At 43.2% G+C, this 12,314-nt stretch overlaps 1 protein-coding gene across 1 annotated transcript; it reads left to right on the plus strand.

Annotated features, from left to right (window-relative positions):
• The first annotated feature begins 735 nt into the window (after positions 1-735).
• Positions 736-12,130, plus strand: LOC141791723 (organic cation/carnitine transporter 2-like). Its single transcript, XM_074672365.1, has 10 exons — positions 736-942; positions 1,033-1,215; positions 4,862-4,965; positions 5,085-5,239; positions 5,351-5,522; positions 7,550-7,682; positions 9,511-9,611; positions 10,729-10,943; positions 11,045-11,227; positions 11,991-12,130. The coding sequence occupies exons 1-10, from the start codon at positions 736-738 to the stop codon at positions 12,128-12,130; spliced, it is 1,593 nt and encodes a 530-aa protein (XP_074528466.1).
• Positions 12,131-12,314: the final 184 nt, after the last annotated feature.

The following is a 12,314-nucleotide window of genomic DNA, read 5'->3' on the forward strand; positions in this document are numbered from 1 at the left end:
TGACTTGAATGCCTTAAACTGGATTATCAATTTTTTACAGTGTAGATCTTTTCATTGTAAATTCATGGCAGAACTTTTTGTTTTCTTGTCATTGTTTACACCTTTTACATTTCCTGCAAGCAAACAGGTCGGTCATGCTTTTACTTAGCTTGCATAAACATTAAAAACACCCACCTGACAGTTGTTAATGAATGTCCTGAGAAAGTTGCTGGGTTGTTCTTCTTGTTGGCACAGATGGTTTTGTTGAATCAGCAATTTGATTCATACATTTTATTACCCTGGGTAACCATTACTCTTCCTTCAGCACGTGATAAAAAAGATAAACTTGGAATCTGTTTCTCAAGTGTCTGTTTCTTGTTCTGGGATCTGTTCAAACTCCAAGAATAAGTCGTTTGAAAGAGTTTTATCTGCTTTGATAATTTACACCTTTTTTAATCACTGGAGGAAGATGCTGAAGCTACTTGTACCAGCTGAATGAGGCTGAGGTGCTCGCAGCCCCAGGCTCTGGAAAAATACTGAATGTAAGTTTGTTTGTTTATGTCTCTTCCAGGCTGTAAACACAAATGACAAGATATAAATTACTGTGCTTTATGCTCTACCTCTGTCCCTCCCCTTTCGTGCATGTTTAAGCAAGGTGTGACCATGTGTATGTGACGAGAGGGCAAACTTGTCTGCATGAGAAAAAAGTTACAACAACAACACTGGAACAGTGAAGGACGCAGACAGGCTCACACGATGCAGGATTATGATGAAACCGTCGCCTTCCTGGGTCAGTGGGGTCGTTTCCAGCAGGTGGTCTTCTTCGTGCTTGTAGCCAGCATCATACCCAACGGATTTGGAGCCTTTTCTGTCGTCTTCTTTGCTGATATTCCCACCCATCACTGCCTGATTCCAGATGTTAATCTCACTGAGGACTGGCTTAACGTTATCATCCCAGTAGAGGTAAGCAAGTCTAAATGAGCACAGCAATTTTGTGAACCATGCATTGAAAGACGTGTAGTATCCAACATTTTGTCTCCTTGTGGCTCTGAGGTGATCTATGGAGAGGAGAAGCAGAGTAGCTGCAGCAGATACCGCCTGGATGTGGTCAGAAACCTCTCTGCTCAGGGATTTATTCCTGGCAGGGACGTGAACCTCACTGAGCTGGAGCAGGAGAGCTGTGTGGATGGATGGAGCTACAGCAAAGACATCTATGAGTCAACCATTGTCTCTGAGGTGAGAGACAGTTTTATTGCATTTCTGACACTAAACCTTTTTACGAGAGAAGAGACAAACGTAACTGTCATGCAAAACTTCCTTTTTTCCCTCGGGTCGTTGATTTTTCACCAGGTGTGTACTCTCCCCTTATGAGTGATGAAGCCAAACATGGGCTGTTTTCCAAACCTCCTGTCAGGGATGGAGCAAGGATGTCCGTTTTGGGGGGGCCAAACCAATTTGGGGTGGGCCTTGAATATTTCCGGTTACTGAAAGAAGCAGTAGAAAGTGACAGTAGATGGTGTTATAATGGCAGAGATTACATAAATACAGTGTTTGCTGGTGTTTCTGTTAATGAAATACAGAGAATCATCCAGAACAACACCATGTAGCACGACGTATAAAGGCTTTGAAGTGTTTCATTTGTTTGGAGCTTTGCAGGTGATTTGCTAACAGTAGCTAGCCTGAACTAGAAGTTTTACTTTCGTGTGTAAAGTTAAGAGCTGCAGGTCGAAAATACTTTAAGTAAGTGTAATCATGTGTATATACCTCTGACCTCATATGTTTAGACTTTTATAAAAACTAGGGCTGGGCAACGATTAAAACTTTTAATCTTAATTAATCGCATGATTTCCTTGATTAATCATAATTAATCGTATTGTGAAAATGCCATAACATCTGTCATGCAAACACCAAATCAGTACTTGTTATACAGTAATAGTTAAATCACATATTTAGTGCAAATTAAATTTACAAAATGTAAATACAAAATTAAAGCTTATTGCCACTGTCAGGGCTCTAAAGTGATACTCCGGGATGGAACAAGTTGGGTCCTATCACAAGGTTTAGGGCAGAAATTACCCCTACAGCAGTGATTTTGTGCAGCAGAAGCCCAGGGCGCACGCACCAAACACCCCCTCCCTGCTCCTCTGCTGGTTTCCTCTGCACTCAGACGGGGCCATATTTTACTTGACCAAAAACACAAATAAACGGACTCCCACCAAAAAAATCTGATATCGGTCTGCATTCACGCTTTATTTAGAGAATTTTCAGCGCGTTACTTTCACACAAAAACACCGCTAAATAAGGCTCTAGTTCTCATCGTGTCTCTTCATCCTGGCAGACTACCTGTGTTTGTTTATATCTGGCACGCTGTGCGCGCGGACTGATACACAAAGCGGCGAGCGCCTTTAAAGGGCAACTCCTGTTTTTTGACACCTGGACCTTATTTATAGATGTGTGCATGCTCATATACTCACTCAGACAAACATCGTGCAGCTTGGAGTCCTTCAGAAGTTATTTAGATCCAGCTGATTTTAGCCGCACTTAGCGGGGGCCACAGCAAGGGAGCTTCAGCCCGGGACATAATCTCTGCAAAATCGCTAATTTCGGCGATATTTTTTCATCCATCGCCCAGTGTTATCATAAACACACTCCTCTTCTGTTGCCATAGGCGAACACTGTCCACAAGCGCACCACCAGTTTGCAATGAGTCGTGGACGTGCTCCTGTTTGTTGTTCTCGAGCCAGCTCTTCATCTCTCTCCCTCTGCATCCTTCTTTCATGGAGCTCCTCGTCCGTGTACTCAGGCTCAAACCGGTAAGGACAACCGCCAAACTCAAAGTCGTAGTCTGAAGACGGTAGACAAGCTGACTTTATGATAACATTGGCAATGGATGAAAAAATATAGCCGAAATGCCCCTCTTCTCCATGCTTGTTTGGGTTACTCATTGTGTTTTTCCGCCAATTTCACTTCCGGTCAGCGACAGACATTTACAAAATAAAAGCATGTGAGCAACATGCACTAACGTGCGATAAAATATTTAACGGCGTTGATAGATTGACGGGTTAACGTGAAATTAACGCGTTAACTTGCCCAGCACTAATAAAAACATAAGGTAAAAACAGGGATACAAGAGATCTCCCTCACTGATAAATAACTCTCTGACAAGATATTTGCTAGCAGGTAGCATACATTGATAAAGCTTTGTTTCTCCAGCAAAAGAGCATTTTTCACCAATAAACACCCAAACAGGTGTAATATTTTTGCACAAGAGAGTCATTTTTTATCCATTCAACATGTTATATAGCTCTTAATCCACCCAAACCATGTAGAGCTCTTGGCGCTAGCTTGATGCTAACGTACATTGGGAATTCCATTACAGCACACAGCAGTTTTCCAAGATCGTTCTGGTATAAAATAAGGCTGAATGTTTCTCAACTGTGTCTGTTTTTTTTTTCCAACAGGCCAAAAATTGCCACGCTCAGCTCATTTAATACAGAAAGGCATCTAATTATAACAAAACTTGAGTACAGTGACAAAATTTTACAATTTTCTAGAGTTTCCACAGTCATGACCTCCTGCTGGTCCCGACCATGGACTGTAAATAAAAAGGACGTCATCTTGCTTGGCTCGAAGTGAGGTCGCCACGAAAATTGCTCCCCCTGGTGGCTGGCTGCAGTATAAGAAAGAAAAAATCCAGCTCTCGAGTCATTCCAGATGGGCTGTGGTCAAACTTTAAAAAATTAATACACCTGGTAGAAATGTTTCTCACGTCTGATTGTTGTGGTGATTTGAAGATATCATTTGGCTTCCTTGTATTCAAGTCCTCTTTTTTTCCTTAAAAGTTTTGTTTTCTTTAGTTATACGAGGTTAAAAATGAGGCTTTACGTCACATTTAACGACGATTGACAGCTGCTGTTCTCATGTATTTTTTGGGGGGATTGTAAAATATGTCAGGCAGTAGAGTCAAGAAGTGATTAGACTCTCAAATGATAAAAATATATATTATTATTCTCATCCAGCTCTACTCAGATTCTCTCAGAATCCCTCACAGTCTCTGCTGCGCAGACTCTGGCTGCACAACTGCTTCAATGGCGGCGCCTGTGACGGGGGAATTTTGGCTTCAAAACTGACTATGATTAATGGCAGAGCCATGCTGTCCACTCTATATACAGTCTATAGCCGCGTTTCCACCAAGCAGTCTGGGTCGGTTCGTCTCGGTACGGTGCGCTTTTAGCGGCGTTTCCACAGACTCATCCCCGGACGGATCCCTAAAAACCGAGACGAGCCGTCCCACTTTTTTGGGACCCTTTCGTATGGGTGCCAGACTGAACCGATCCGTTCTCGAAAGGTGGAGCAACACACTGCAGACCATTGATTGGTCAAAAGAATCGTCACTTACCCCGACAGCGGCTGCATTTCTCCTGGCGGCACACAGACTTCTCTGAAACGAAGCTTGATTGCACTTTGTAACAGAGAGTTACATGAAAATCACAGAGATGCTGCATGTCTTCCATCCGTGCTCTTTGTTTACTGTGTCGGGTTTTCTTCTTTGTTGGATTTAATAGCGGGGTAAGCTGCTACGGCGTCGCGCTGTTGTTTACTAGCTGCGGCTTCCTGCATCCGGCTCACACGCCGCCCACCACGAGAGGGCACAGTTTGCTGTGGAAACGCAAACGGGATCAGACTTAACTGTCCCAAACCGTCCCAAACCGTACTGAACCGACCCGGACTGCTTGGTTGAAACGCAGCTTATGGTCCCTACATATTTCTTTTTTGGCCCGGCAGTGTATTTACACTGTTAAAAAAAACAGATAAGATAAAAAAAAGCAAAATCATTTCAGGCCTAAAATAAAATGAAGGACATATTTTTACTCTTTTCCAGTTTGACCTGGTGTGCAGTGAGCATTGGAAGCAGCCGCTCACGTCCACAATCTTCTTCCTTGGGGTTCTTGTTGGATCATTTATCTCAGGACAGGTCTCAGACCGGTACTTAAACAATGAAATTACATTTGAAACACACACAATCCTTTATTTCAGTTTGTTACTTGAACCATTATCTTGTTTTAAATCTTGTTCAATGTTCTCCTTTTATTGTTTGAGTCCAGATTTGGGAGGAAGCCCGTCCTCTTTGTAACCATGGCTGTTCAAACCATTTTCATCTTCGCTCAGATCTTCTCACCTTCTTGGACGGTGTTCGCCATCCTTGGTTTTGTATCTGGAATGGGACAGATCTCCAACTATGTGGCTGGTTTTGTTCTTGGTGAATGTGAACATTTTGTAATTTTTTTCCCGGTAAATGACACCTGTACATTATTTGGTTATTTTGTGAAGAATTCATGATGTCTTGAACATTTTTTTCCTTTATTTGCAGGAACTGAGATTTTGACGGGAAAGGTGCGAGTGTTGTTTTCATCAATGGGTGTGTGTCTGGGCTTTACTCTGGGATACATGATGCTGCCTCTCTTTGCTTACTATTTAAACGACTGGAAATCTCTCCTGTTGGCTACGTCTCTGCCTGGCTTGATATACTGTCCTTTCTGGTGGTAAGTTATTCGGTCATTGGCCCTGATTTATCAAATGTGTGTACGCTCCTTTCCATGCACAGATCGGCGTTAATCAATCTGAACGTGGGCGTCGGGTACGCTCAAATCCCGCTCCAAGTTTGAGTTCGTGCACGCAAGTTTCATGTCAGTGGAGAGCAGGGTGCAGCGAGGGAAATCCGTCTGTGGAGGGCAAAACATTTTCAGACAGAAAAACTGATTTTCTTAGATTAGTATTTAGATCCTTAAATTAGATATGACACCAAAAACGTCTCTAACATTTCACTCTTCTTCCATCAATTTATAAAAAACATCACTATGAAAGAGCAGCGTAAACTGTCAGCTGATTTCTCCCCATAAAAAATGTGTTTACCTCTATCGGTTTACTTTAAAAAAAAAAAGAGATGCTGTTATCAGTTTTTAATACACCCCCATGTCCATGATCAAGTCTCTGCAGAGAACATTCAGAGGACGTTAGATCAAACTTTTAGCCTGGATTTTTTTTAAAGGTCCCATATTATGCAAACATCACTTTACTAAGTCTTTTAGTGAAATTTGTGGGTCTTTCGCTTTCCTCCCAACCCACAAAATGTGATATTTAATGACAAAAACTGTACTTAGTAGTGCTTGTGAATATAAAATCCTGACCTAAAACGAGCTGTTTGGATTTTGGGGTTTTGCTGACGTCAGCGATTCCCTTTTTTGACCAATCAGGAGCAAGTCTGACTTGATTGGTCCACCGGAGAAGGTACCCCCAAACCTCCTCCTCGCCCACTCCCCTCCACGGAGGAGAATGCTAAAGTTCAAGAGCCATCACTGCTCTGTTTTTGGCTGTAAACAGCCACATAGTTCCATGCACAAGCTTCCCATCTCGGAAGAAGACAAAGTGGCTAGAGTTCATTTATCAAGGAAATGTTCCAGCTACACTCAGTAAAACTGTGCATGTGTGTGCTAGTCACTTCACGGCCGACTGCTTTTCCAACTGTGGACAGTCCAACAGAGGGCTAGCCAATAGACTGGTCCTGAATCCAGGCGCATTACCAACCATCCTCCAACAAACCTGGGACCCTGGAAATGTGAGTATTTTAAATGCTCTGTGCTGTGGAGCAGATGTAGGAGCTTTTCTTCAGTGTCCCCCCTGTCTCTGTGTTAGCTTCAGGATGCTAACTTTAGCTGCGGTTGGCCTGTTGTTTTAGCCTGTAATGTTACGGTAAACGAGCTTCTCTGTTTTCCAAACATTGTGCACTCGGAGCGCGTGGCGCCGCTCTCAGTGATGCTGAAGAGCGGGGCGGTATCAGTGGGGCGGTATCAGCGGTGGCTCATTTACATATGAAGGCCACACCCACTAAATCAGAGCGTTCTGAACAGAGGGGCTATGAGAGCCTGGAAACAATGCTGCTGTGCTTGATTTATTGGCTTTTTGGACCAAAACATGTTACTACCATTCAATGAAGACATCAATGATCCAGATTAAACTGCAGAAAAGGAGCAGAATATGGGACCTTTAAAACTCAGCTGTGTTTTACTTTGTCACATCCATGCTGCTGAATTACTGCAGTGATTTCCTTGCAGGTGAGTTTTTCTGATTCGCTCTACTTTTCCGGCTGCCAAACAAGGCGGCGTCATTTCGTCTCTATCTCTGTTACTATGGCGTTGTCCATTACCAGCATGGAGAAGTTCCCGTAATGCGTCCCTCCATATCGTACATTCTGTGGGTTCGGCCAGCTGAACCTTGAATATTTGGGGGCGTGTAACGTATAAATAACGGTTGTTTTCAGCTGCCACATTTATCAACACCTGATCAGGCGTACCCTGTGATTGGTCCTGGTATGCATGTTTCATAAATCACACGTTGCCGTAAGCTCATTTTTACACCCAGATCTGCACCAAATCCCACGCAAGATTGATAAATGAGGACCAGTATGAGGAAAGAATTGATGTTTTTCTGATGCAAGGTAAACTTATTATCTTATCATGAATCTCATGATTTGACTCTTATCAAGAGATCCATGTTACGCTCACGGTTGCAGGGTCATCCCAGAGTCTCCCAGATGGCTGCTCACACAGGGGAGAGTCGAGGAAGCGGAGGCTATAGTGAAAAAAGCTGCAAAGTGGAACAAAGTTCAGGCTCCACAGGTCATTTTTAAGGATTACCACAAATACGTAAGTCTGCTTTGATTTCAATTATTTGGAAATGTCATTGAGTGATTCTATAATTAGGGGTACATTTCAAATCCATGTGGTATACTTATATATTTTATTAAATATTAATTTCAAGCAATGACCCGTTTTACAGTGGGTCACTTGGGCAATACTTCACTTTCATTTAATCCAGAAATTTAACCGGTTCCATAATTTATTGAGCAAAAAATGCAAATATTGTGTTGGAATTTGCAGTTTTTATGCCGTCTGATTTCTCAAATGTTTGCTCTTCAAATTTAACACAAGAATAAACGTTCTTAAAAATTATTTTAAGGATCATTTGTGTATAAAAGTTTTCAAAACATGGCAAAGGCTTTTTAAAAACTATTTAAATAATTAAATGGATAAAATAATTCACTTTGTGCGTGTCCCAGAAATCAGCGTCAACTGTGTTTCCCTTTAAAAAAAAAACCTATAAAACAGCAATGGGTTGCTCCAAAGTCACATGACACAAACCAGCTGAGGTCACATCCTTTTTGGTGGGAACCTTGAAGAAGGTGTGGCATGTTTCAGCTCCTCCTCATCAATATTTCATCAGAATCATTGTCTGTACATGGGGTGCATTAACTGTTTGTCAACTGTATTACCAACATTTTCTGTTTTTTTTTTTTTTTACTTTCATTTTTCTTCTCATTTTACACCGCTTATCCGAGTCTGGGTCGCCGGGGCATCAGTGCCATCAGCAAAGACCAGTGGCTCCTGTCCCCAGCCACTTCCACCATCTCCTCTGGGGGGATACCAAGGTGTTCCCAGGTCAGTTGAGAGATGTAATCTCTCCACGGTGTCCTGGGTCTACCCTGGGGTCTCATCCCAGTTGGACATGCCCGAAACACCTCCCTAGGGAGGGGTCCAGGAGGCATCCTCACCAGATGCCCAACCACGGAGGAGCAGCGGCTCTACTCCAAGCCTCTCCCGGATGTCTGAGCTCTGAACCCTATCTCTAAGGCTGAGCCCAGACACCCTGTAGAGGAAACTCATTTCAGCTGCTTCTATCCGCAATCTTGTTCTTTCGGTCATTACCCACAGCTCGTGGTCATAGGTGAAGGTTGGAACATAGATTGATTGGTAAATTGAGAGCCTTGCCTTCTGGCTCAGCTCTCTCTTCACTTCAACAGGCCAGTATAGCGTCTGCATCGCTGCTGATGCCGCCCCGATCCGTCTGTCAATCTCTTGCTCCATTTTCCCCTCACTCATGAACAAGACCCCAAGATATTTGAACTCCTCTACTTGGGACAAAGACTATCTCCCAACCTGGAGTGGGCAGTCCATCCTTTTCCAACTGAGAACCATGGCCTCAGACTTAGAGGTGCTGATCTTCATCCCGCCTGCTTCACACTCGGCTGCAAACCACCCCAGTGCGAGCTGGAGGTCAGTGTTCGATGAGGCCAACAGGACCACATCGTCCGCAAAAAGCAGAGATGGGATCCTGAGACCCCTGAACCTGACTCCCTTCGCCACTTGACAGGGCCTAGAAATCCTGTCCATAAAAGTAACGAACAGAATCGGTGACAAAGGGCAGCCCTGGCGGAGTCCAACCCTGACCGGGGACAAGTTTGACTTACTGTTGGCAATACGGACCAAGCTCTCACTCCGAAAGCCTTCTCTAAGTCGGACTGGTTGGGCAAACTCCCATGTGCCCTCTAGCACCCTTGCAAGGTTACAGAGCTTGTCCAGTCCAGTCCAGTTTTTGTATACCTGAAATGTTCCCCTCATTATAGAATCACGCTTGTACCACTACTGTTTATCACTAAAATAAGGTGAGACTGAGGCTGCCTTTCTTATCTTTCAGGTTGATGAGAAAAAGACCGATCCAAAGGAGCATTCCAGCGTCCTCAGCCTGCTGAAGACCAAAAACATCCGAAACACAACCATAATTCTGTGTCTCGTGTGGTGTGTAACCTGTGAGGGCACTTAAATCCCCAAATCTTTAAAGGGCATATTGCAGGTTCTTATTTTTTTTCTAGATTAACACTTAACATTGTCTGATAAATAAGTTGAATAAGTTGATCATTGATTTTATCTGTTGTAACTGATGTAGAAATATTAGCCTAACAGAACATCGAGTCCACTTTTTCGGACTCGGTGAGTTAGCTTTTGTGCTTGGATTTGTTTCGTGCAGCTGACAAGACGGGACTTTATTTCTGCATCGGTCACAAAATAACGCAGTCGTCCGTGGTGCCCATTTCAGGACAGGAAGATTGATATGATGGAGGCTATTTTATAAAATCTATGGATGGAGTTTATGATGGGATACCGGAGCCAGGTCCTGGTGAGACTGACCCGGCTGCTGTCCTGTCAGACAACTGCAGCTTCATTGGCAACAGCCTCTAGCCCAGCTCCCGGTAGCAGACATAAACAAGGATTTGTCAGAGATTCAACCCAAGGGAGCAGAGCACTGTAGCTAAGTCTTGGTTTTCTGACTCTAGATCAGTGGATAGACCTCTGTCTTTCTCTCTATGGGCTTTATCATGACGGCTCAATGCCTGTTGCTACACTTACTACTTATTTTCAGGTCAGTGTATCTGATTTCAAGCTTTAAATATATTGATGTGAACACAGCATTGAGCTGCTTATCACTAGCTAACAGCGCTTACTCACTGGGACACCTGCTTAGTTCTCCTCTGGTTCTCCTCACACCACGACTCCACTGCCCTCATAATCCTGCCCTGTTCCCGGTCTCCATCTTTCTAAACAGGCTCATAACTATAACCCTGAGGACCATCATGTGTATAGTAATTGAGATTCTTTTCAGCAGAAGTAGCGGGACTCTCTTGATGTCACATTCAAATGCTGGGTTTAAACCCAGAAGTACAAAAACCCGTACTAAAATGTCTCCAGGAGAACCTGTGGTTTATTAATTTAGGAATCTTCTTCAGGATACTATTTTTAAGTTAATTTTTCGATCAATTTCTTAATAGTTGTCTTTAACCTGCAATATGCTCTTTAAAGTCAGAGAATTTCAGATTGTTAAAAGTTTCCTGTTTTTTCTTATTTATACCCACACCAGGTTTTCTCTGAGCTTTGGATACTATGGCCTTTCCCTGAACACATCTCGGCTTCACGCTGACCCTTATCTCAGCTGCTTCCTCTCAGCTGTCGTAGAGGTACCGGCGTACATTACTTGCTGGCTTGCAATGCTATTTGTACCACGCAGAGTGTCAACCATCGGTGTCTTACTCCTGGGAGGAGTGTCGCTCTACCTCATTCAGCTGGTGCCTGATAGTATGTATGACTGTGATGCATCCTCACACCGACTTTTTTCAAGAGAGGACAAAGGTGAGGCACTCCTGATCTTCCAACTCAAACTGTTTCTTACCTTCCAGGTTTGCCGAGCCTGTCCGTTGCTCTGGAGATGCTGGGTAAATTTGGGATTACCAGCGGCACATCCCTGGCTTATGCCTACACAGCTGAGCTTTATCCGACAGTTGTCAGGAACACGGCGACTGGAATATGTACGACTGTATCCAGAGTGGGCAGCTGCCTCGCACCTTTTGTAGTACAGCTGAGTGAGTCCTACTCATTTTATCCAAATGTTGTTTTAATGCTCTCTTCCCATGAGTAAATATACAGTGGGGAAAATAAGTATTGGACGTGTCAACTTTTTCTCATCACATTTATTTCCAAAGCTGCAATTCAAACAAAATTTCTACCAGACAATGGTATTAACTCAAATAATCCACACATGAAAAGAAATCACAACGTTCAGGTTCATAAATAATGATTATGTGGAGTACTCAGCGAGCCAACGACCACCCTGAAAGTGCTCCAGAAAGACTTTGAGGCAGCAGGTACAATTGTTACAGAGAAAACAATAGGCAATGCACTCCACCGCCATGGCCAAACTTCATATAATTGACGGAGCAATGAATGGAGCCATGTATGGGAAATTTTTGATATGAATCTGCTGCCATTAGTCTGGGCCATTAGTTCAAACATACAAGAAGCTTCTGGAAGCTGTCATTGCAAACAAAGGCTTCTCCACTAAGTATTAGAGGAGTCTCAGTTAGCGTGTTCAATACTTTTTTCCTGTGTTATTGTACTTAATTCCACATAATCATTATTTATGAACCTGAAGGTGGTGATTTCTTTTCATGTGTGGATTATTTGAGTTTATACCAATGTCTGGTAGAAATTTTGTTTGAATTGTATCTTTGGAAATAAATGTAATGAGAAAAAAAGTTGATGCATTCAATACTTATTTTCCCCACCGTATATGTTGTACCACACAGACCCCCTCTCTAATCCGACTCTCCTCTCCTTCTTGGACAGGTGTCTTCTTTAAGTACCTTCCATATATCATACTGGGAACTCTGGCTGTTGTTTGTGCGGGAGCTGCTTTCTTCCTGCCAGAGAGTTTTGGACGACCTCTTCCTCAAACCATTCAAGAGATGCCTGAGAGAGAAAGGTAGGATTCCTTCCATCCAGGAACCATCCACCCTTTATTTTAATGACCCAACCTGTTCAAGCTTGCATGGTGCATCAACCAATCCCAGTTTTTATTGGGTGAGACCCAGAGAGTGCTGTACAGGTTTCCAGTCTGCCCCCAGAGTTAATGGGACCAAAAAACTGAACAGGTTCATCAACCTGTGTTCT

This window comes from Halichoeres trimaculatus, unplaced genomic scaffold (genome assembly GCF_033239565.1).
Source record: "Halichoeres trimaculatus isolate MK-OKI-2021-1 unplaced genomic scaffold, fHalTri1.1 fHalTri1_scaffold_6, whole genome shotgun sequence".
NCBI lineage: Eukaryota > Metazoa > Chordata > Actinopteri > Labriformes > Labridae > Halichoeres > Halichoeres trimaculatus.

Bases quoted from the DNA above. Each gene is read 5' to 3' on its own strand.
- LOC141791723 (XM_074672365.1), top strand. From the start codon at position 736: ATGCAGGATTATGATGAAACCGTCGCCTTCCTGGGTCAGTGGGGTCGT. The intron at 1,216-4,861 runs GTGAGAGACAGT...ACTCTTTTCCAG, and splicing joins AGTCAACCATTGTCTCTGAG to TTTGACCTGGTGTGCAGTGA. The intron at 9,612-10,728 runs GTGTGTAACCTG...TACCCACACCAG, and splicing joins ATAATTCTGTGTCTCGTGTG to GTTTTCTCTGAGCTTTGGAT.